This window comes from Polyergus mexicanus, unplaced genomic scaffold (genome assembly GCF_030449975.1).
Source record: "Polyergus mexicanus isolate NDT 795.1 unplaced genomic scaffold, iyPolMexi1.0 SCAF_7, whole genome shotgun sequence".
Lineage (NCBI taxonomy): Eukaryota > Metazoa > Arthropoda > Insecta > Hymenoptera > Formicidae > Polyergus > Polyergus mexicanus.
The window spans coordinates 11,389,055-11,415,825 of NW_027223327.1; the positions used below are offsets into that span (position 1 = coordinate 11,389,055).

The window sequence follows — 26,771 nt, forward strand, 5'->3', positions numbered from 1 at the left end:
ATAAATTAATTTTATAATTAACAAGTATTGTGAGATAAAGTTCAAGAGATAATATTGTTGATTATATTTAATTTTTTTCTTATTTTTTTTATATGTTATATTTTTCTTTATACGTATCATGTACATTACGATACTTTTATGTGGAATAAGCAACATTTTACGGAAAAATTTAATTTTCGAGAAAATATTCGTCCTTCACGACATATCCGATCGTAAATGCATTCGGGAGAAACTCGGTGTGGGATTTGAGAAAGCTTGAAATAAATGCGGGACACCGTACGTAGTATCGGGAACGGAAGATAACAATCCGCGGCGCGCACGATATGTACCATATTTAAAATCAATATTTCATCGACTGCGGAAGCAATTCTGCGACGCAAGGATATAGTATATACGAGGCAAAGAAAGAAAGAAAGAAAGAAAGAGAGAGAGAGAGAGAGAGAGTACAAATAAAGTATTATAGCGAGCTCCGTCGCCTCGAGTCAATCGATCGACCATTTCCGCAAGGTAAATTTCTATCGCGGGAGAAACGACACGGCAATGTTTAAATCCTCTTGCGCGAACGTGCACGACGAATTTGCAGCCGCGGGAGAGATGGGATAAGGAAGGGAAAGAGAGGGGGGAGGGGGCGAGAAGAGAGAAAGAAAAAAAGAAAGGTGAATGGGAAGAAATATTTTTGCAAGGTAAGAGATTTCGGGGGATAAAGGCGCAGAGGCTGCGGAGACGTTCGTTCATATAGCGAGCGATACGTCGTCGGTGTGCTCTCGCCCGGAAATGGTTTTCCTCTCCTTTCATCGGGGAAAATCAGTTAGGCACCCCGGCACGTATAACGCAGGCATGTAATATATTCGCCAGCAATACGTCACGTTACCTCGATACGCTGTTATTTTTTTTTTTTTTTTTTTTTGCTCTCGACCAAAGAAATTGACATATTATCCGTGCAAGGCTAATACCGTCGAAAAGCAAAAATTTCACGATAAACGAAAAAGCTGCGCTCCCCCTTTTATTTCCACTGATTAAATTCTCTTCGTATCTTTGATGCTCTGATATATTATCATGAAGAACTTCTATGAAACGCCCAGTTGAGATCGTATCTTGTACGATATTTTCGAAACTTAAGTTGATACAGAGGTATAAATACAATACGTTGCAAGCCGAGTTTTAAAATTTTGCGGATCTCCAAACAATCACGTGTTACGTGTGCTTTCATGGCTTTGCGAGAAATATGTAACAAGCGAATATCTTCGTAGCTGTTGCGGATATCGAAAAATTCTTTGAATTTTCACGCTTTATGCGAAAATGTACAAGATTGTAAGCCACCGCGATATACGTGCGCGTTTTCTGCAACGACCAATTGTTAAGCCGATTAAAACAATCTATACGCGGGAAAAATTGGATATCCGGTCTAGCCACGTTGCGAACAATTGGAGAATATTATTGCTTTTGCACCAAAAAGTAGCGGTTACCTTAAATCTTTTAAAAACTCAACATTGACACTCTTATTTAAAGTTTTAATCTTCTCTGAATTTTTGTCTCTATTAATTATATATTAAAACTAACGTACATACATTTTATAAGTCAAAAAGTTATTTCCGTGCAACAATTCTTTATTTTTTTTTTATCTCCAAATTTAAAAGATTTTATTATATTAATAAGTTTTATGCGCTTATTGTGTGCGAAAGTTGCAGTTTCTTTTTATGAGAAAAAATTTTTTCGAACGTCGATTATTATAAATTTCTTTTTAACACAATTAACAATATATTATTATATGGTTATCAAAATAAACGCGGTTTATACAACTTCTTCTCGTAATACTCGTAATATTGATTTACAAGTTGTACTATATCTTCTCTTGTAATAATTGCGATTTCATTGAATTTCTTTTTTAATTCAGAGCTAATACATATTCTTTGCGATTCACAAGGTTAATATCAAACTCGGGTACTTTACCCTATGTACCTTCCAAAGCCGCGCCTTGTCGAATTCCATTTCCTCTACTTTCGCATTCACTCTTCAGGCTTCCCTCCCGTTTGCCGAGTGGCGGCTTTAATGAACAATTTATAGTTCAACTTGCACCGCTTCCTCACTTTTTCCACGAGACTCTTTCCAGTTTCTCTCTCTCTCTCTCTCTCTCTCTCTCTCTCTCTCTCTCTCTCTTTCTCTGTCTATCTATCTCTTATAATTATTCTACTCTCGACCGCGAACTATATTCTACATCCTTTCGCCGCGAAGTCATTCGAGATATACGATATGGCATAATATTGTATGTAATTCTTTCGCTTTCATCGTACATGTCTCTCCGAAATTATTACCAAAGTAAGATAGCTGTCATTACCATGTCATACAAAAATTCAGATAATAATTATAAAACGTAAAATTCCCCTTATTATTTCTTTCACATTTCGTGTCTCGAAATCATGTACAGATTAATTTTCTCTGTAATTTTATGAATAACATTGTTATAATATCTTTATATAATGCTTTACATTCATATTAACGATAATATATATCAATCTCAATGATAATCTTCTATTAACAACTATTAACAATTTAATAACTTTGTATAACGCAGTTGAATCGATTCTCAATCGTTCTAGCCAAGTAAACTGATTTATTTAGTCAATGTATCATCGTGAACACGCCTCTATTTCAATACGTATGTTTGACACGGTTATATTTACTTAGGCTTGATGATATTCTGCTTTGAGGATTAAGATCTGGTTTGTATCTAGCACGGATACTAATTTCATCATAACCGTCATAGAAATATAGGATGTTGCAACTAGATTCGGGACGAAATTGTATTCGGAACTAGAACCGATACCAATGAAAAAGTTCAATTCGACATTTGCCGACGCGGCAGAAAATCGACGTGATCTCTTCTGTCTATCTTCGCTACGTGATCTCGTCACGGGTCAATCTCGTTCGAAAAAATTTCTCTCGGGAACTCTATCTGCTATCAAACATTTTTCAGCAAGGATTGCACGTTTTTATCATTGACTTCTTGTAATTATTATAATAATGTACCAAAGATATTTTTTATTGAAAATAAATTATGGCGTGGATACGCTTTAAGTGTTAATTTTTCGATTATCGGAAATGTATATGTTGTGTATTGTACCCGATAAAAAAGGTATAACTTATTTATTTTGTATAGGGTTTATTGCAAATTAATCTTAACAAAGGATTAAAAAACTAACGCAACTAAATTTTTCTAATTAATTTTAGAATTTACTTTAATAGAATTTTAATTTAAGATTTAATTATAAAGATATATTGATAGAAAGATTAAAAAGCTTCCAACGAATCATGACTTCTCTTTTGACATTTTTGCCGAGAAAACATCGCCTTCAAATTGATCAGAAAAATTTGTGCTGCATATTAAATTTAAACGTTACATCGGCAATGTTAAAATCCATCGACATTCGGTCGCTGAAATTTCTGTTAATACAGACGAACATTCGATCCGAAGATGCAAACGCTAATTCTGCACGAGTGACTGCCGATGCATTTGCAGGGAGGATGCTATACATATAGCGCACAGTCTGATGTCGAGAACCAACTGCCAATACCAAGTACACCGGGCGTTACATCTTTGCTGTTCGATTGCAGACGCGTATGAATTGCGAAGAACGATGGGATAGATAACATAAGCTGCAACATCCATGAACACTCCTTTTTTTTGCACACCCTTCCTTTCCCGTCTGAGTGTCCACAGCGGGATATCTATTTCGCGAGAATTGTTTGCCAGGCTTGATATTAAATCTATTCGTAATTACATTATAATTTGGGCTTTAGCTCTATAAAATTATACGATAAATAAGATTTCGTTATAAGTCATTACAAATCGTTATAAATCGTTACAGCATTTAATTCGTCGAGGTGTTTTAAATTTCGACAATAATTATCTTCATGTCTATCAATGTTTTGCTATTAAACAATCTTAAACTTCTTATATTTTGAATCCTCTTTCCCTTCGGGGACACTCAATGTGTACTCTTTTAGAGATTTTACGATTTTCCCTCACGACGGATATATATTGCTGGCGAGACTCTGATGGCGAGACTCTGGCGAGTTTCCTCTTAACCTGATTAAACGACGTTTATTTCCGCTTACAACGAATGATATCGCGGAAAGAGCAAGAAAAGGAAAAAAAGAGGGCTATGGACACGGACGTCCGCTATCAAAACGAAACGAAGCAGAGTGAGGCTTTGGAGCTTGGTGGTATTAGGCGAGCGGATGGAAAATGCTCGATAACCACGATGAAACTTTGCAGGAGGAGCCGAGAAAGAGACACTCTCAGATAGTACTTGGCACGAACGGGCAAGTTTTCTCGGAGAGATCTCGAGATTCTCTCTCTCCCGAGATGGAGACCGTCAGCGAAATGGTTTTGTTGATTTTGCGGGATGACGTTACTCGCGTATCGCCGAGAACGTCGTTAATCTTATTTCGTTAGAAAGACCGTTCGATGAAATTGTCGATCCACTTTGATTTATTGAATGAACGCCCGCGTTGCGCCGAATTGACGACGATGGGTAAAAGGAGAAGGGGGAAGCCGAAAGGAGCGAATTTATCGGATACACATCCCAGTGCGCGGCGTGTGGTGTAGCAATCTTTCTCGGTTGTTCCTATACACAGCGATTCGGGAAAATCGGATATTTATGCTAACGCGAACACGTCCGTAGGATTCGCCTAAGTTGGTATACGCGTAGCAGTCGGATATCTATGGACTGCTGTTAATAAAGCTCCATAGTATACGGGCAGGATACGGGTGTGCGTGCGAAACTTTGGGGAGATAAATAAATGTATAGCTGGTGCACTAAGCTAAAACCAATCCCCACCCTCCCCCTCGTGCCGCTTGCCGAATATCTTGGCACTAAATTCCGAAGCGCTTTTAAATTCAGTGCCGATCGTTGAAAGTCACGCAATAATTGGCCGTATTTTTAGATCCCGTAGCAAATTGATTCACAAATAATCGTACGTTTATAAATATCTTGTTTAAAATAAAGAAGAAAGTTTGTTCTCGTTTGTTTCGTTTCTCGTATAATTTCAAAAATGACGCAACGCAGATAGAGAGACGAAAATTGCCCTAAATTGTACAAGCATCGTACGTTTCAAAGATCGAATCTCTATGCCGTTCCAATAATATATTAGCGTTTACATCAGAGAAGTGTTTGGGCAAAGCGCATTTTCTGCGATACATCAAATCAGCACATAAATCTAATATTTCCGCGAAGAGATACGTCGTAAGATTGAAAAGATGGCAATACTGAGAAAAATAATGCCGTTGTCAATCTATTTTATATCGATTGGGGAAGTGTATGCCGATAGATATAAAGTTCAAGATAGATACGTTGCCCCGCGCGGTGACTTCGTTCCGCCTCTATTCTTACTTTGTGGAATAGCTTCTGCATTACAATAGGGCAAGTCATATAAAATCCTGCAGCGCGACTGATTTTGAAAAATGTACATCGCAGCAACAGAAAGAAACTGAAAGAGATTGTATTTCCGTTTTATCATATACGAAAAGGCGGACAATTGAATTTTTCATTCATCCACAGATAGCGATGTGGCTCTCTTTTTTGAAAGAAAATCCACATCTCTCCGAGTGGCTTCCATCTTTTATTACTTAATATTTTATCTTTCTCTGCAAAGAATATCCTTACGAATCTATTTTAAGTACTATTATCGAGATTGAGAGAATCGAGGGAATAAAACAAGCTATTGTCTTAGAAATTTTCCTGAAATATTCATGGTGTTACAGAAACAAATAAATCACAAATTTATTGGTAATTAAAAAGATGTCCGTGTATATGTTTCTTATATATATATATATATATATATATATATATATATATATATATATATACAGTAGAATAATTAAATATTTTATTAAAATATAATATGTGCATATGATCGTAATCTTTCCTTATTATTTGTTTTACGTCAATCGAGATAAAATAAATATTTATTTAATTAAAACGTTAAAATTCGACCTTTTATTAATATAGATAATAAATATTCCATAGCAAGCTTTGAAAAAATATTAAGATAATGTCATACGTATACAAAATTATCACAAAAATGCTTTGCGGAATTCTTGCACAAGAATTATATCTAAGATAGTCTACGAAGGAGGAAAAGAAAAATAAAGCGAGAAGGTGGAGACCGGTAAGTGATCGCTCTTGTCAGCAATATATTTAACGCCGCAGCTGGTATAAACGCACATTTGCCTCGGACAGAAATCTTTTTGAACACAACCATTGCACTTGCTGCGCACCATCGGACTGGCATTTTAAGCCACGTCGCGAAGAATAATAGCATCGTTAGAAACTCACGGAAGAAAGTGGAAAAAGAGATGCATTTTCGTAGAAAAATCGTGAAAGGGATAATTATTTCTGTCTCATAAAAAGTACAACGATGATCAAAAGTAACATGTACAGTCAAAAATCGATTCAGAGATTTGGATATGATACTCGATATATGTTCATTAAATATTGTGCGTGTGTATTTATTAAAATAGAAAACTCATACGTTTAAACATATTCCGCTGAAATCTGAACGCTTTCGATACTTTAAAACGCGATTAATAAACGAATTATTATAGAATAAATATTCTGTATTCAAAATAAATAAATTTTATAGACTAAAGTACGGTAATTTATACAGCACAAAACTGCATTAATATAAAAAGATCTCTTATGATGCAATGGAAAATGACAAGCTTATCGACATTTATTGCAATGAGAAACCCTCTGCCTGGAAATAGTCTGCGACAGAGCGCGAACTTTATTGGAAGAATGTTATTTTCATGAGCCCGAAACTTTTCCGTATTCGATTCAGTGGAAGTAGAATTTTAAATCATACCATTCTGGTGATAATTTGCGTGAGCTTCTTATTAAAGTATGCATCAAGAATTTAAGAAATTCGATCGGTATAAGAATTGAATGAATTTTACATGAGACTTTCGGTAGCGGTAACTTGCATGAAAAGCAGTTTGTGCGAAAGTTGTGCAGTACTTTACACAAGGACTGATCCTGCCGTGTGAGTGTTTAATAAAAGCATTTAATTAATTTCGTAGCATCTTACGATGTCGCAGCCGAAGAAACTTTTCCGTCACAAAGATAAAGGATATTTTTGATTTTCCGCTCGATAAGATATTGATTTTACATCATTTGCAGCCCATCGCGTAATAAAAGTAATCACGACGCTAATAACAGAGATGAATAAACAAATGTTCTAATCTCAAAAACTTACAATACGATAAAGAGAATCGTTTTGCAGAAATATAATATATGAAAATAAGAAATATAATATATGATAAAATAAGAAATATAATATATGGAAAATTTTTTTCACGACACTCTCGGTAATCAAACGGCATTTCGAAGTACATAAAAAATAGGTTATTGGAAGCAATATCTCTCCGTGTTGAAAATACATATCGCATACAAAGAGCGGTAAAGATAACACCTGTTTCACTATATCATAGAGACAAGACAAGCTCAACGCTCAATAATAAATAAGATATTGCTTTATGCAATTCATTTTTTTCAATTTCGCTCAATAATCAGTTTTGATACATCTTCCGTATGCACGATGTTGCTATAATATAGAAATGTAAAAATGACATTATTTTGAAGTTATTACAGACAAAGTATAAAGTGCTCTAATAAAAAAAAAAAAAAAAAAAAAAAAACTGAATACTTTTTCGTTCTTAGGATCTTCAGATCTTCATTTTTACAAATGAGCATATTTTTCAGAGGTTTACAAAAATCCTATTTTAAAAGAAGTCTATTAAAAAAGTGCAATTAAAACTATTTTTATAATTATTAAAGTAAAATTTTATCTTTTTTCGTTTAATAATACTTCCTACATTACAAAATATTGTTTTATATAAAATTAATAGAAAAATGTGAAATTATTCGAAAGATGTTCATGTGCATTGAAATAAAATCATGCTTTAAATTTCTCGTATGCTAAGGTTTATTGAGATCACGGTAAACTTATCTGAGATCAACACAATAGTGCCCACATGTCGCAGGACAAAACGTTAAAACAGAACGGCTCCCACGCAGTAATCCCCGCGCATCTGCGATAGTCCGTGCTAAATTCCACCCTCTAGGTTTAAGGTTTACCCCCCGTACTACAAATTTCCGCACGAGCGCCGATTGGAAGCGCCCTTAAGGCGCATTACAAGCGATACTAGCGCGCGCGACTCCACGATCGTTTTCGATCCAGCCCGTGATTATACCCGTGCTACTTTATAGCGTCTGCGCTGTCGGTCTGGCTGAACGAAATTGCAATTGCGAAAACAACGGCTGTGTTATTGGTGTGCTACGGTTAAATACGTACCCCGTTGTCGATACGTTGTAAAGCGCGATATGTAATTTACACGATCCTGTTACGGTCACCTTTCGCTACCGCTGCGGAAACACTGGCTCGTTTTAACAAAATGAAGAACATTTCTCTTACTGTATATTGGATAAGTACACGTGTGCAACTTTAGTACCGGAATAAATAAAAAGTGCCTGAATAAAAATGCTCATTTTTCAAATTAAATATTTAAAAAATTGGCTAAATTCTATTAATATGAAACATTTTTTTTATTTTTTTATCTATTCTAAAATAATAATGTAATAATATTGATTTAATAAATATTTAATAATGTAATGAACTTTATTTAAATATAATTTACTTTATATATTTAATTAAAATTCACTCTAGCATTAAAAATTCAATCAGATGAAATTATCTCCCTTTCTATTAATATATAAATTAAAATATAATTTAAACTTTCAAAATTATGTACATATATTTCGTGATAGATTTTAATATTAAATTTTATTAATATCAATGAAAGATATATGCAATGGAATGCTTTTTATTAATGAATAATTCGCGTAATTCGGTGTTCATTACTGAAAAGAGTAGTTTTATGCCATTAACAGTCCTGCGGTACATCAACATAAAATATGGTTCCCAAATTTCCCATGCGACACGCGAGTTTCTCATTACCAATAACGAAATTCACGTGCCCGGTTCCGCTGGTAATCTGATGTCGGTGCTTACATATTAATGACATTTTCCCGAATTGAAACGGGAGAGCTGGCGTGTGGAATACCTATGCTCATTCTCGCATCTCTAAATTCTGTGTAACGCGCTTTCGGTGCGGGCGAATTTGTTTAGTGAAAATGATAATGGAAACCGCATGCGAGCGTAGCTTTTCGTGCGCGACGAAATTTCACAGGCTTCAATGGTAACGTAAAAATAAATTGATTTCCTGTGAAAACATTGTCGACAATCCGACGACAGTTGGAATATATATTGGAAACCTTACGCGAATAGTGTGACAAGCAAGAATGCAAGGAAAGATCATTTAAAACATTTTTACAACAAAATTTAAAAAAAGGATATAATTACTATGCGCAAAATCACGCGATGATATCAAATTCAAAATCGTAATATAATCCACACATGTATTTTTTATATCGTCGATTGACTAACAAACACACCCATGTTGTATCATGGAATTACATAGCTTTAATCACCGCGAAATCAATAACGAGCTACTTATCATTTATCCATATTCATTATCAACAAGTATCGTTACTAACTACCAATCAACCACGATAATTATCTCGTGTAATTAGGGCGCGCGATGCTTAAACGTTACACCATAGATTGCATTAATAAATGGATTTTGTTTATTGCAAATGCAGTTTGAAATTTCGGCAAAGCATTCTATAAAAGCTCATAAATCTAGAATAAACCTGTGGATGTGAATATTTACTAATGAAATAATTTCTTCTAATCGTAAAATATATAGTTGAATCATTATTAACTGCATTATTTATTTCAATCGATGAGAGAGATATGAAAAGCGTTTTTTAATGCCGTATAAATGGTGCAGATCGATTTTCTTTATGTATTTCTTTCTTATCCCCTGCCATCGTTATGATACATTTCCCTATCAAAGATCTATCTTGAAACTCGAAATAAAAATAGTAGATAAAAAAAGCAGCATACTTGACGGCCAAGTCATCCCTTTTATCGATCCCGTATATCATATTCGGTTGTGGAGAAATGATGAATGCTCTCGCGCGGTAACGCGAGATCGCGCTCACGATCTACACGCATTCGATACACGTACATTCAATTGCTTTTTTCATAAACCCGTACAAAAAAATATTCGTCCTACCATTCGCGTTCATTGAACCGCGCCGAATACGAATTCGCTCGTCCAACATTTATTCCTATATCTACAATATTTACCGAAGCCCGAATCGTCCAGTCGTACATAACATTTGACATTACGGTCGACACTGAGCTTAAATGAATGCGATCTATCGCTAAATACGATGTAACATCTCGCGCAAAAGTGCTTACGTTGCCATTCTTGCTGTAAATAAAAAGCGTTAACATATTTTGCGAAATATCTGACGTCACGTGTTCGACGCGTTAATTAGCGCCAGTGACGCGGTGATGTGCCTCGCCAAATAATTTTAATCTCGATACGCAACTTTATCGTATAACTGATCCGTATTTTGCGTTCTCTCGCCGCGAGAACTCTGTTATTATATACATATAGCACGTATACATGTATATATTAGTTGTGTAGGTATATAATTTTTCGACGATATTAGATTCAGTAATATATTAAATTGTTCGGTAAAGTTGCGCCTATAACGATCTGAATCGTGGCTCGGCAAAAACGGCCAATTGAAACTTTGTTCGCGCTAACGATGCATTTATCGCGTTCGCCGGGAATATAATGTATGTATGAAAAATAAATCGCGCGTGTAAAGAATCTCGCAACGCTTTACAAAACGGACTGTCGCGCATGTATTGTATAAACACACGCGATCGATAAGTGATGACGAAATGCCGGTTACCGCGACGTCACAGAACGAGAATGTCGGCGGCCGTTGCCGATCCACTCTCTGCACGGATATTTTACTATCGATTACCTACGCGAATATCCCGGCATGCGCAACATATCCCGTAGCTCATTTATGTGTAATGTTATATCGGCGATCGCGGCTGTTCGCGCGCCGGTTTCATTCGTATTTTACGTCCGGATTGTATTCCGGCGCGCGCGCGGAGGCGCGAAAGCTCTTACCCGCAATCGGAATAATAGCCAATAAAGCCCGTTATCTTGCAATCGACACGGACGGCGGAAGAAAAATGCTTGTTTTCTTCTATGCCGGCTTCGTTAGGTGAAACGAGCGCGGGTTTTGCAACGTTTATTGAGAATATAGTAATTAAGCCGAGACTCTATCGCGTTTCGATAGTAGAGTCGGGCTATCGTAAGCAATGGCATAGATTGTAATATGGGAATAATATAAACGGGGATTTTCGCTCATATCCCCACAAGTGCTTCAATATAGTACCTTTACTATAATAAATTGGATTATACCTTATCAGATTTTCCTTGGTTAATTATTCCATGCCATTTTATCGTAATTTTTTTATTCTCTCAGCTGCTTAGGAAAACAAATTTATTATAACGATTGATAGATCGTTGCATTTATTTAAATTTTAATTACTAGATTAATTATAAAATGTACTTATTTTTATTTGTTGAGAATTGCATTAATTATTTATACGTTAAATGAAACTTGAATTTTGCACGTGTATTATGCAACGGTGTTAATCGATTTTATGGAAACGCAGAGCGATTTTGCTGCGATGTTTTGCATTTGATATCTTTTGCAATTGTGATTTATTCATATTTGATTCATATATATAGCTAAAACAAAAAAGCTCAATAAAGATAGCTTTCAATAATTATATATAATATATATTTTTATATATAATAATTCAATATTATTAATTCAGACAATAATTTAGATTTATAAAAAACATAGTAAGAGATTTTGTTGAAAAAACATATTATAATATGTCAGTTAGTAGCAATTCTTTTTTACCAATGCTTTGTAAAAAAAAAAAATAGTATTTATTATTTCAGAAAAAGTAACACACTGTATACAGTAACACATTGTAAATAAAAAATGTATGTATTTAATAATACTCGAATACATTTAAACAATCAAATACAATTTATAATGCAAAATAAATTTTGCTAAATAAAATTAAAAAAAGAAGATAAAAAAATGTAATAAAAAATGCATTAACGAGCTGTATATCTTGATTCATCATAATCATTATATATGTAATAAAAAAAAGTCATCTTGAAAAGATAAATTTATTTCACAAATGCAGAAGAAATGACGATTCTTTTCGATATGAAGTAAAATGGAAATTTTTGCAAGTATTACTATCAGCTAAAAGCTACAAAGTAAGAGAGGGAGAAAGCTTCAAACAATCGATCTGTATAAATTGATATATTTATCTCGCTGTATTTAGGCGCTACGTCACTTCTACATGTATTTATACATGCGCGTGTCTTTGCGGACAATAAATTACTACAGTATCGAGAGCATTCTGCGTAACGAGATGTTGCAACATTTGCATGTTATCTGCCGACTCTTTTGCGAAATTACGCCAAGTTGCGCCCTCAAAAAGCGCAAGATCGAGCTCACAATGGCCTCATCTGCGCTCAGCTTTACGCCAAATGTGGCCGTGTGTGACTCGGAATTATTTATCGCGCTTAATCACCGATCTTTCTCCGCGACCCTTGGATAGCAGTTAACCCACCATTCTCCGGCTTAATGGCGAAAACAAACAGGCACTCGGCCCGCCGAATACCTTCTCGGGCGAACTAAATGTCTCACGGGCATCGTGCGCCGTACGCGAAATGTCTAATCGTGACGTTCCGCTGTTTGCACGTTACGCCCGGCTATTCCTGCGAAGATGCATTTCCATTTGCCTCTCCTCTCCAATTCCACATGGGAGTAAAAGCGTCGGGTTAGTTGCTTAAGCGACTATCCGAAACGTTATGCGAAACAGAGCCAAGATAATATTAAACGTGACCGGTAAGAGAGAAAGAGAGAGAGAGAGAGAAATTTCGAGAAAATGTGTATGCAAAAATTGATAAATTTGAAGAGATAATAACTTGCACGAGATCCTTGGTCGCGAATCTATCGATCTGATAGCAACGCGTCGATAACGCATCTCCATTGTATATAGCTTAATTTGCCGCGTATATAACAATGTAGTGCCGGATCGTCTACTCTCTAGCGACATTATAAATCCATTTAAGTTTGTAGGTGCTACGCAGGGGAAAACATTATGTGTTTCTTCGCGTCTCGCGAAAGCGCATTCTATGCGACACATGTTTCATGCATTTTTATCCCGTTTCAAGGGGCAGAGCGTTACGTGCGCGATGAATCTACATTATGCAAACGTTGTTCTCACGCTAGATTATTTATTATACTAATTACGGAATTGCGACCCTCTCTACTTTCACAGAGCCAGCTCGACAATTTACTTTGAAATAAGTTGTATCGTAAACTGGGGCAACCTCATCTTTACGCGAAACATTCAATGAAGTTTATCGGAAGCATTTAATTTAACACACACATACATACATACACACACACACATACACATATACATAGATTGAATTAATTTAACTCGTGTGGGACAGTGCACTTTCTTCTTTACGCGATCGGTTTCTCGGGTAGAAGACAAAGAGAAGAGTGTGCGGGAAAATAGTAGTTGTCTCTTCCTTTCTCTCTCTCTCTCTCTCTGCTTTGCATGAAAACAGCGACTGGTTTTTTTTCTTTAATCGCTCTCCTGAAATAGGATTCGAAGCATCTCGAAATCGACGAAAAAGTCGGCGACGAGACTACCGATGATCGCAAACTTTTCGAGTGGAAAAGACTACATATCGCGAATGTAGAAATATTCGCGGCTGCGCGAATAAAGCATTTTTCGATCTAGCAACGAACATTTATAAACTTGCGGTTCCACTGTTTCATTCGAACGAACGAGCGAGAAATATGAATGTTAAAAATCAACTCGCGTCACAATCGTAACTCTGGCATTATCTACTTTTTATCAGATGCAAACGCATAATCCTCATCGCCGTTCATTGTCTAAGAATACATAAGTTTCGCGAGGTAGCGCGGCGAACATGAAAACAATGCGTGCTGTTTGACTCTCATCTATTAGCAATGTTAATACAATCGAATTAATAGCATTTGTATTGAAAATCCTGATGTACATTATATGCCGCGGCATTGTTCACAGTAACAATTAATATTTGTAATATATATTATTTATCATTATCAATTGTATAGATAATAGAGTCTCGTTTTCATTAGAGTCTGTAACGTAGATAATAACAAAACCGCATTTTTTAACAATATCTTTGATTATTCTTTCGATAGATTCAACTCGCAATTGTCGATGCTTAGTCAACTTATTTTTTACGTAATTCGATGACACGCTATAGCTTGAAAACTGTTATACCGGAACGGAAACTGCTTAAAAAGCAAAATATCTCCCCTCGAGAAGCCAAAACGAATGGAGATACTATTCGTATAGGCTTAATCTGGGGAAAATCTGTCTCCAAGAAGATATATCCCTTATTCTTTCGATATCTTATTGAATAAGAAAACACAATAGAACAGAGATATCCTTTTGCTTAGCAACAAATTGTTTTTGAAGATATTTTTATATTACATTATTTATATCAAATTATATATTTTTGTCTTATGCATTTATATATACGTAAATCTAAGAGATACGATGAATAATATCAAATTATTATTGTAAGGTTAATAAAAAATTTTTAATAAGATAATCTTTTTCTATAATTATTAGATAACTCTCTTATAATTATAATAGTATAAAGCAATATGTAAGCTATACAAATAATATACATGCCAATAGATTGTATGAAAAATAAGTTTTCTAGTTTAAAGTTTTGAAAAGTAACAGCTGTATAAATCTTATTTTAATTATACGGTTATTTAAATCACATATTTTTTTATTTTTTTATTTCTTTTGAGATATGTCAAAAGTTTAATGAATGTCTTAAACTTTCAAGTTGACACTTCCCATCATTTATGAAAAGCCGATCAATTGCAAAACAAGTTTGCACAATCAGTGATCGATAAAGCATTAAATCACGTCACGAAGTTTTAATTCGCGGACTGAAAAATTTACCTAAATTATTTATGGCCGTCCCACTTTCCGACCGATGCGGTGCTTAATCCATCGAATCATGTTCAAAGATATCGTCCACCGATAAAATTCATCGCGACTTCATTCGCAATATATAAAATTTTACGAAAATAATACACGATCAAAGTATTCTGTCTGAATTTTTCTCGCAAATAAATCGTCGTATATCATGAATCATGTTAAATAATATTTTTCACACTCAAGCAAAACATATTATGTATATATAGAGATTATCAGTATAACAGACTACATTCGATCAAACAACCCTCGCAACAATATATCTTTTTTTATTGTTTGCAGGTGCAACAGGTTTGAAAGATCTGACGATAAACGTGCCGGCTATGGTGAGATCAGGTGATACCGTAACGCTGTCATGTCATTACGACTTGGAAGGCTCATCCTTGTACACTATACAATGGTTCTTCAATAATGTTGAATTTTATAGCTACATACCCGATCGCATTCCACCGTTTAAAATTTTCGAAGCCAACATAATAGTCAACGTGAGTAATTCATCTCAATAACTACAAATTAAAATACTTTTTAAAAAATTAAGAAATTTATTAATTTTATGATATATAAAAATTTTTATATGTATTATACGTTTACCTACATATTTATATTTATATCTATCTATAATATGAAATGCTTAAAAAATGCTCTCTTCATATATTTATTACATATTATTATATTATATATATATTTTATTTAAACTTTAGGAATAATTGGCGTAGAATCAAATTAAAAAGGAATGATCCTAAACTATAATATTAAATAATCAATAATCGATATAATAAAAAACGCGATAAGATTTTATCTTGCATATACTAGTATTTATTTAAATTAAAAACAGGGAGAAAGTTGTCTTAATTATATGCTACTTTTCAATGCCTAAAATTTTTTTTTTTTTATAGCGCTTTCATAAAAATCTATTACTAGTCTTGGTTATTATAATTAACATTCATTATACGGATGGCGTTCACCTCTACTTAAACTTATGAAAAAATTTCTAATAACAGATATTATTTTATAATAAATAAGATTAAAGTTTTAATTTACCATATATCCATTTAATATCGTAACCATTTTTCCAAATTTTTACCAAATTTTCTTATATTTAAACTTCGTTATTGATATCCAAAAGTTTCAGTAAAACAATCTATACGATTTGGATAATATAAAGAAACTTTAAATTTGATTGATAACGTCTTAAAACTGTGTTTTAAATCGCAACATTGTTTTTTAAATCCAACGTTCTTGCTGTGTACGATATGTATTATAAATTGTATCTCCCGAGAGAGATGCGCGGGAGTATCGATGCACCGTAAGATCCATTTATCAAATGCTAAATCGAACGCTCTCTTTCGAAGAGTCGTCGAGATAAGAACTAAAACCTCCGACTCGCGATTTTTGCGCTCGCGAATAAACGACGGGCTATCGTTTTTGCGATTCGCGCGCGCTTCATCCGACCGTAATCTATTTTTCCGCGGAAAACACAGCCTCCGCGCAAGTAGATTCGATAAGAGAGAAGATCTGAACCGCACTTTCTTGTCCGGCGAAACTTCTTGTCGCTCCCTGGGACACGTTCTTCACATCCCTCTCCGCATCTTTTCTAATCTCCCATGCATCGGGACGCCCCCATTTTTCCGCTGGCATGGTCACGACGGGGGGGGGGGGGGCAAAAGTTTCTCCCGTGAATGCAGGATAAAGTAGGGTAGAGCGTAAGGAATCGATAGGCTGATTTATGGCGTGTACCACGACCGCGACACGGCTTGAACCTGGGTCAAGCGAGTTCTGTGTTTTACTGACGTCGATTCAACGTCGCCGCAATCGCGACTCCGCTCGCTTCCCATTTCCTCCCTCTTTCTTTCTCGCGTCCGTCGAGAGGAAAGGCGCGATTCTTCTTAAATTTCCTGATACTCGAGAAAATAGAATCCCACTTTCCGCAAGGGAGCACTCGGCGCGAAAGCAATATCTTGTAGATTTGTATAATCTTTTTTGTATCTACCATGTGTTTGCGCTTATTGAATATATATGCGAAGTGCGAAAAAAATTTTTCGCGATACCGGCAATAATGCATTTTACAATTAATCGTATTTAGTTCGTTGCTTTAATAAATGCAGCTTAATTAAGAGCGGTTTAAAAATCTTTATATAATCAAAAATCCTTTATATAATAAAATTCTTAATATTAAAAAATAATTCTTAGATAAATTCCCAAATTTCCAATTCATAGATTTATCAGAGTTAACAGTCATTCGATAATTTCGTCATTATCAACATTTATTAACTTTAAATAATATATTCTTTTCATGTAAAATTAACATTTAGAAAGTTTTGAAAAATTAATATTTAAAAGATAAGTATTAACTTCTGTAGCAAAAAAATTAAAATCTTCATTTAAAAAAAAAATACTGAATAACCAATATACATATATAAGAATAATTTTTAATTAATCATTTGCTAGTGCATTTACCTAATCTCTTTTCATAAATTTTACAGTGCGCGATATAATTCAAGTAATAAATATATTAGGCGAAATAACGTAAGAAAGACGTATATATAACTTTGGTAGAGCGTGTACATTTAATAGCGTCCAGTGCTGGCTTCCTTTTTGCTTCCTATCCCGTTGCCCTTTGTTCGACGACTCAAAGGAAGCACGCCGAAGTCCGGTAGGAAAATACTCTCGTGGGACCTGCGACGTGCTTTACTGATAATTACCGCAAAGAGGCGGTCGCGAAACGCGCGAAAGCGTAAACTTTATGGAACAGAACTTTAAAGAGAAGAAAACGCAAAAGCATAACTTGGGGAAGGATGATGATTGAAAGAATGACGCGAATTATGCAGAGTGAGAGAAAGAGGCATCAATGTAAGAAAACACAATTGAATAAAATCTCATAGAAAGCGAAAAACTTAATGAACGAGAGCGTAAATGAGGACGCGAGAAACGAAAATACAAGAGGGTGGAGAGAGAAGTAATCAGAAAGCGAAAATACAACGACGAGAAGACGCGAGATGACATTTGCTTGAAAAGTGTCAGGAGATCCTGCACAATTTAAGATATTTCTAGATACGGGACGAACAGAGATGAGATGAGAGAAGAAAACGATATGGAAAGCGGAAACTATCGAAAGAAGCTATTGCAAAGGAACATCGTCGCGACGTTACGGAGCTTTATCCGACGCAAGGCGGTCTTCTCAATTTCTTCCCTCGAATCGTGACAATAAGGATTCCATTTTTCCAACTGCCTGAAATTCTGCATGGATTCCGGAAATTCTGGTATTATACGAAATTCTTGATCCGCGCGCTTTAATGTAATTGTAAAAACGACACACACGTTGGAATTGAGATTTTTATATATTAATCTTCTTCGATATTTATTTTTCAGAAAGGTTATTTTATTATTTGTCAAAAGATTTGAATAGGAAGCGATTATAAAAGCGTAAACCGTAGTATCTTATATCAGTAATATTCTGTGATGCATAGTTTCTCCGAAACACAATTTAATGAATATTAATTCGGAAGTGACTCCTCTATGAATTATATGACATTATGGCGAGATGAACAGTTTTGCCTCGCTCGAATGCAGCCTCGCGCCTAGCAAGGCGCTCAAGATTTAAGCTCGACTCGAGCTGGGATAGATAGGAAGCTGGGAATTTTCATAAACGTATAAAGCATCTCAAGTCGGTAGATAACTATGCGCGGCCGTATGTAATCTTTATAATGATGAAGAATTTACAATTACATTTGTGCGCGTTACGACAACCAGCTGACAAGTGGATTCGAAGGCGTTTTCGCGATCAGCTGATGTATTGACAGTTCCGAAATTATCCCGATTATAAAATCCGATGCATCTCTAAACGGCTGTCACTATGTAGCACAACCGCACCGATAATATTCTCCTTTTAACCCCATTTAACAATATCCCTCTAGCCGATCATTACCGCGTTATCGCCGAGCTAAACTCGGGGGAGAAAGATCTTTGCACGTGAAACATTTACGTAGTACGTGAAATTCGATCGCTGCGCGTTTGTAGGCGTCCAAAGATTTAGGGTAATAATTTTTCACTATTCGATTAAGTTTTCTATCGTCTATCCCGACTGGCTCGTATATCTCCACAATACCTTTCAGTCGATATAAGAATAGGCGATATTTGTTCCACGTGAGTCATGGTCCGTAATACCATGTAACGGTACTGAGCTATTGTTACTAAGATATAATCGATGAATCGAGAGCAAATAGCTTGCTCGTATTCTTCGTCACGTTTTAACGAATAAAACAAAGAATAAAACTTGGAATATTTGTGTTCTTAAGGGCAAAAGCCGTTTTATTGAATGAAAATTTTAAATATATAAAAATAAGTTTAAGTATAAATGTAATATATTTTTATAAAAATCAATGTGTTTTAAAAACATTTTTTTATTTCATTGCATTAAAGATTTTCACTGTATAGTTGGATTAAGTGATATAAATTATGTATATTAATAATATGCAAAAAAGCTCAATTCATTCGTTGATTGTTTAAAACAAATATCTCAACAGCATTAAAAAATTTTGCGACACTTTATCTGTCTTGTTGCATCCGGAAACTGTCTTGACGCAACGATCATTAGCGCAATTTCTATATTATTTCCATTCATACTTAAATCTATAGACTCGAACGTATACGTGTACGTGTATTTGCTCATGCAGCCTCATCTAATCGGGAATATAGAACGCGCTCAGAAAAATAGGGAGCATGTTCACACTTTTCATAAAGGAGGAGGTAACGCGTGGCTCTCTCTCAGTTTCCGCTCTGGCGGATCCGAATAGTCGCGGCTGCAATCCTTTTCAATGATATTTTTCATCGACCGTCTCGTCCACGCCGATGCCAGAAGCGGAGGAAACGATGAAAAAGACTTGTCCCCTCATCCGATATAGTTTGTAAAGGAGGCGGAGACGTTCGCCGCGATGAATATAAATGCCTACGAAGAGCAAAAGAACGAAGCTGCAAAAAGAAACGGGAGCAGACGCAGGCGGATCGCACGATTCAGATTTAAAAGATTCGGATGTAGAATCGATCAGCGGTACAAAATGCGGAGCAATATCAGAACGGTGCTTAATATCAGGAGGATTCGACGCGAAAAGACATTGAATGAGAGAGGGACAGAGGCAGATTAATTTAATACGAATTTAATATTTCGGAGATATTTATATGACACGTGAATAAATCTACTTTGACTTTACTTCCGCTTGAAACTCGTTGAGCGCATTTTTATGTATCTTCATATCGAGAAAAAAAATGTGACGCTATTCGAAATTCTTGTGATTGATATGCAAATTTTTCTGGCATATTTGAAAATAAATAGCATATAAAGTTGACTAAGCTGTTAACATATTTTTGCAAAAGTCATACACAAGTTTTGAATCAATAATGTCGCTATAATTGATATTGCAAGACAAGAAACTTCTGTCCTTTGTTCTTCGCCATCTAAGAGATGGCTAAAATGCTATCGGCAAAGATGTATCAGTAAAAAATTCTTATCTCTCTGCGCAGTAATCTATATCTAGCATTGTAAGGGTTTCTCTCTCTTCAAACGCCTGTAAAAGCACTTTGAAGAATGTCGTTTTGAAAGGAATCCTCGCGAGAACGGCGTTACTTTAGTGACAGTTTTACTAGGGATTCGTACTTTTAGCAAAGTCAGTTGAATGCGCAATCGATACTTATTATTGTTTTCTCTCTTTTATCCTATACAGAATCAATAAGACAGCGTAACTACTAAGTACAAACACGATTGATTCTAATGTCTGATTCAATTTTTTGTCGTCTTTTCGTGATTAAAATATTCTTATCACAGAACGGAATAAAAGAACGTTAACTATCTAGAAGCGGTGAATCATTCGTAATGAATATTCCTTGCATCTTATTCATTACTTTCAACAAACTTTCTCTCAACTATAGATTGCCGCGCATAAAGTTTAATTAAAGCAACATTAAAAATGTTCAAATTGTCGTAGACATTTGTTAGACTCCTTTATAAATTTTTAATATATATAAATAATGCGAAAATAATCTTACACTGGTGAATTATCGACGTCAAAATACTTTTTCGCGTGGAAAGTTAGAAGATCGCGATTACGAAAGCGTTCCTGACTATATATATTGATGCAAATCTATCGTGCATGAAAAATGGCGGAACTTTTCGTACCGTCGTAAAAAGAAAAACTGTGGTGGAAGGTACAGAGAGAATCGTAGAGTGGAGGATTATAGGAAATAGAGAGGGTGGAGCAGCAGCCGGTGGAGGGCATAGGTGGAACACAGTACATCGGATTTCACGTTTTACAGGATTCCAAATCGAACACGCACGATGTGACATTGATGAACGTGTCCAGGCTACTTACCGGGACGTACAAGTGCGAGGTGTCAGCCGGCAGTCCTTCCTACCACACTATGATAGCGAGGGCCAAAATGGAAGTAGTCAGTAAGTGTATCAATCATTAGGAATTAAAAACATTTTATTTTCATTTTCTTTCGGGAAAGATAAATTTGCCGTTCTCCGATTGTCCGCAATGCACGCGCGTTCTGTTTCCATTTATCACGGCATTCGATTTCAAAGCGGCGATACATTTCGTAAGTACAATACATACGAGGATCAACGACCAGTTCTGATACCGGTCTTAAACAAGATCGATATAGCCTATAAATGAGAAACAAGAAAAATCACGACGTGATGTAAATTATAAATTGTTAAACGAAATGCGGAGCAACAACGGCGTCGGTCGAGGGATCCGTCGTTTGAACGCACTAGCCCCGTCGCCGAACATGACGGGGTCGTTACTCAAGTGTTTCCGTTAGTACGCCCTCGGCGCCGTTGGCGTTTCGCCAAATGTCGAGTTAATGCCATCCTGCAGCAGTCGCATGTGCTAAACGACATAATTATTATGCCTTAGACGCCCCAAAAACGGATCCTACGATTCGTACCGAGAAGGAGCGCATAGCGGTGGGCGAGACGCTACGAGTCAACTGCTCCTCTGGCGAGTCCCGACCAGCCCCCGTTGTTACATGGAAGCTCAACGGGGATCCCGTAAGTATCGTCTCTCTCGCAAGCCCGCCTCGTCGTCTTACCCTATATACGTCTTCGTAGTCGTAGTTACGTGACCTTACTGGATGATTAGAGTTGCACGCGGAAGACCCGGGCCTTCGCGTCTATTCTATTCTGTTGTGTTGTGTTTCGACCCTTCATCCCCTCGTTCTATTACGTTTCGTACTGTTCACTCGAGGCTTCTCTGCTTCTCTCATCGGTATCGCAGTAATATCGAGATACCAGCGTCGCGAGATTTACGCGAAAGAATCGACCGTGCCGCATTGTAACGAATTTATAGCACGTAATATGATTTTGTATGCAAATTATCTTGTAGAAAGAAATAATGAATTTAATGAAAAAAAAATTATTAAAGAATTTTTAGTGAGGCTATGATCAATCAAGAAAAGTTATAAAATATAGTAATGTAACTATCATATTAGGAAGTTAACTCTACATAAAAAAATTATCTTATTACAGAAAAAGAGAGAGAGAGAGAGAGAAAGAGAGAGAATTTATGGATAACAAGCAAAAAGTGAAAAGAAACAGAAATTCGACAAAATAAAGAAACAAAATCTTAGAATGCTTTGATATTTTTTAGATTTCTATTATAAGAATCACTATGTTTTTTATTAAAAATATGTATTCACGTAAAATGTAAATTTTGTTTAAAATATCTCAAAAGTTTACTGACATAATTTAATATTGAAATTTAATAAAGGATGATTCATAGTTATGAATCATTTTGAAACATTCTGCGCACGTCCGCACGAGCAACACGCGATTGTTAATAAACTAAATCCGTGAACGGAATTTAGTTTTTAGATTATTAATCTGTGCATTGCATTTCGCATGACATTAATTAAGCTGTATAAATATGAACATTAATTTTATCAATAAATAATTTTTGAATAAGCACAAACGTAACTTTCTATTATAATAGCTTTAATAAATTCTACTTTAAATTCCAAAATAACTTTTACGATAATTGTTTTTTACTACATAAAATAAAAAGCAAAATAAAAAATATATTTCATAATATAACTGTGCATTAAAATTACTAATTACTAATTCGTATAAAATTTTGTTCATAAGTTATTTCCAATAGAGATATTTTTGTTTCCAATGCAATAATACGCTACAAAGAGTACGCAAAATTAATTTACAGAAATTAGCATTTCGCGTTTGAATACATCTGATTTTCGACGTCGCTTCGTAACAACTGCGCGAGCGAATTATCGCTTTAATATTCTCATAGCGCGTATACATTACGCAAATACGTATGTATGTATATCATTTATTTATTTTACGTACATACTTGTGTTTAATCAATCAAATATTTTTTTATCACTGTAGATATATATATATATTATTAAGAAATATTTTTTACATATGGTGATTCTCGAATGAAAACTTTTATACATAACTTCTTGTATAAAACATTGTACTTTCAAATAGATCTCTTTCATATCAAAGCATGTATACACTTGTCATTGGTCAAATTGTCGCCATAGATGCGAATTCAAACTCACTTTATTGCTATTCGTTATTCATGTAGTTTGCTATTGTATGTGGAAAGGCTCGGAGGTCCATTCAATGTGAAATATTCTCTCACAAATATCCAATAATCTACGAACAGTTTTTTTTAGTTGCAAACACTTTACATAAATATAAAAACTGCATGAAAATATTAATTAAAATAAAATGCATATTATAGATATAGCTGATAATGAGTAGCGCACGCATCTCTTTTTCTCTCTTTTATAATTATCAATAATTTGTCGATATTATAGGCGTATTATAGATGATCATTTTAAGTGATGCAAATCAAAGATATATACATGTTAAACGATCAATTAATAATAAAAACGTACCGAATTCATCGTTTCATAAATCTCAATAAACCTTCAAATAGAAAATTCTTGCGTATGCTAACAATCTGTAGAGCCTTCCTATTAAGTGCAATGTCAGACAATTGCTTCAAAGAGTATTGAGAGAAATAGGAAACAAATAAAAAAGGAAATGGAGAGAGAGAAAGAGAGAAAGAAAGAGAAAAACAAGTAGAGTGAGTATATTAAACGTATAGTTACGCTCTCATCCGTATCATCGAGTGGCAAATCGATTGGAAAAATTTTATCCTTGATGCCTCGATTAAAACATCTGAAGTGTACGTTATTTCGCTAGATTGCATCCTGCTGAATTACCTCTAGATCGGCATTAACTGCGTTAATAAGTTATGTGCTTTTACTTGCAGTATTTCAGGGCTCGCGCGTAAAATCAGCCGCTTTATGACTTAATTCAGCTTTAATCGCATCGGCGTAATTACCGAGGCGTTCTTCCAGCGCATTTACGAAAGCAACATTTGCGCGCAAACTTGCTCCTGCAAGCTCAGGACGAGTGAAATATTATACTTTGGAAAAAAGAAGAAAATAAAAGCGACATCGCCGAGGCCTTTATCTCGACAGCAGGAAATATCCATAGAGAATATACCATTGGTTTAAATAACCAGGACGCGCGATATTTTCCACGGGATATTCGTTTTCAGAGGCCGATGCTTTGTTTTTGAACGAGCAGATTTATACCGTCCTTTGACACTTTTCATTCTGACGATTGAAACGGCGTAATTCACTTTCGGCCGGTGGAAAACTGGAAAAACGTCGAGGCGAAACGACGCCGGAGCGATTTAACGGAATAATTTAGTTGATTTAACGAAAGCCGCGAAATAACGATTTATTTGCATATCAGGCATCCCGTAGGCAGGCGGTATCCGCATCGATCACATGCGAACGAATCTTGTTAAATTTAATTTCCATCATTATACATAGAGATATCAATCGTGTGTCACTCTGTTAAAAATACGCAATAATATTAAACTGCAAGTTTTGTGCACATTGCGTAAGACATTAATAATTTATCAATAATTAAATGACGTAGTCTCGTAAAAATGAAATATCTTCAAAATTTTGTTCGTGTATAAAGTTCTTTCTCGTAGTCTGTGCAAATACGTTCGACAACAACAAAAAATTTTCTATATATTTATTACATAATTTATGTGTTCAACATTTATATGGATAACTTTGACGTTATAATAAATTATATTATCTAATATGTATAAATTTCTTTATGAAACGTGATGTTTTATGTTGAAACAATATAAACGCGTAACAAAAGATTCATTAGCATATAAAATGAAAATGGTTAAAAGCGTTATATTCTATTACAGGGACAATAATTATTTAACAATGTTATTTTCTATATTGCATGAACTGTGCTATCGCTTTTGATCTGTTTTTTCAATTTGCTTTTTTATTATATATATATATGTAACCGCGTAATCAAAAACGATATAGAGAAATTCTTTTGCGCGGTTTTAGCACAATAGAATACAAAAGTTGTATTAATCCATATTGATTTATAATAAAAACTGTAATAAGGATTTGAAAATATTATAACTTTACGATAAAACTATTGGTGTATGAATTGAATTTTTTTAACGACATTCTCAAGTTAGCCCGAAATAACGAATGAGCATGTGCAATTTTAGATAGACGCTTGGAAAAACGCGTGAAATATCATCATTTATAAAATATCATTTTTGAAATAATACGAAATGGAGCAACCAACGGAACAGTGTTTCGACAAACGTAAGCGAAAATTCGCATTTTCTGTGGCGAGACAAACAATGGTCTCACCCTAGTGAAAGCATCCCGGTTGAAAGTGCACAGGGGTCGTCGTTTCGCCCTTCTTTATTTTCGATTCGCCATCTCCCGTCGCCCATGGCGTGTGTCATGGCGTACTTTTCTCAGTTCCAAGTACCGCTCTATTGTTGACAACTTCCTCCGTACTTCTATCTATCTAACGGAGCACATTTCCCCTATTGCGGGCCTACTTTTCGTTGACTCATTCAACGAATGACCCTTACTTCGCAATCTTTAAACGCCCCTCGATGTCTTCTATTCGTATGTAACTCACGTTTATATAATAAATTAACACATTAATGTAACAGTAATGTTCGCATATAAAGATGAAATCAATAATTAATAATATTATTGAGCTTGACTTGTCATATGTTTTTATATAATAAGTAAAATCAATATTATTGTAATTTTGAATTTTATCGGACATTAAATTAAAAACAATTAAAAGTTAATGTTCAAAACATCGTCAATTATAGTGCTAATTTGAGAACGACCAATTTGTGAACAATCAGACGGAGAAAATTGAACGGCTCTTGCGCGTTCGACAAGAGAAGGGAAATTAAAGAAATTAAAGAAGATAAGAAACGGGAATCTCTCGTTTTCTAACAATTTCGTTCTAAACGTGTCCATTAAGAGAAAACGTAGTCTTATCAAGTAACGATTTCATCTAATGCAGAAAATAGTCACTGAGTTAGAAAATCGTTTTCGTCGATTGACCATTTGTTTTTCCTCATCTCCCCCCACCCCGCCCCCAATCTCCTTCTTCTACCGTCTTTTACTTTTCTCTGCATGAGTACGTGTATAACTTGAACATATACATTTTTTTCTGTTCGCGTAGGTAGGTATATAAGTATGCTTGATTCGCTGCCAAGAAAGCTCCACCTCGGTTCCACCTATCTCAAATCAAGTTTTCGCTC

The 26,771-nt window shown here is 35.1% G+C and overlaps 1 protein-coding gene across 1 annotated transcript in view; it reads left to right on the forward strand.

The window, feature by feature from the left end:
* Nucleotides 1-26,771, forward strand: part of LOC138934668 (uncharacterized) — an 87,829-nt gene that overhangs the window by 42,168 nt on the left and 18,890 nt on the right. The window contains exons 2-4 of the mRNA XM_070298663.1: nucleotides 15,397-15,599; nucleotides 21,421-21,556; nucleotides 22,026-22,159. Of these exons, the coding sequence (XP_070154764.1) occupies nucleotides 15,397-15,599; nucleotides 21,421-21,556; nucleotides 22,026-22,159 (473 nt within the window). The remainder of the gene's footprint in view (nucleotides 1-15,396; nucleotides 15,600-21,420; nucleotides 21,557-22,025; nucleotides 22,160-26,771) is intronic.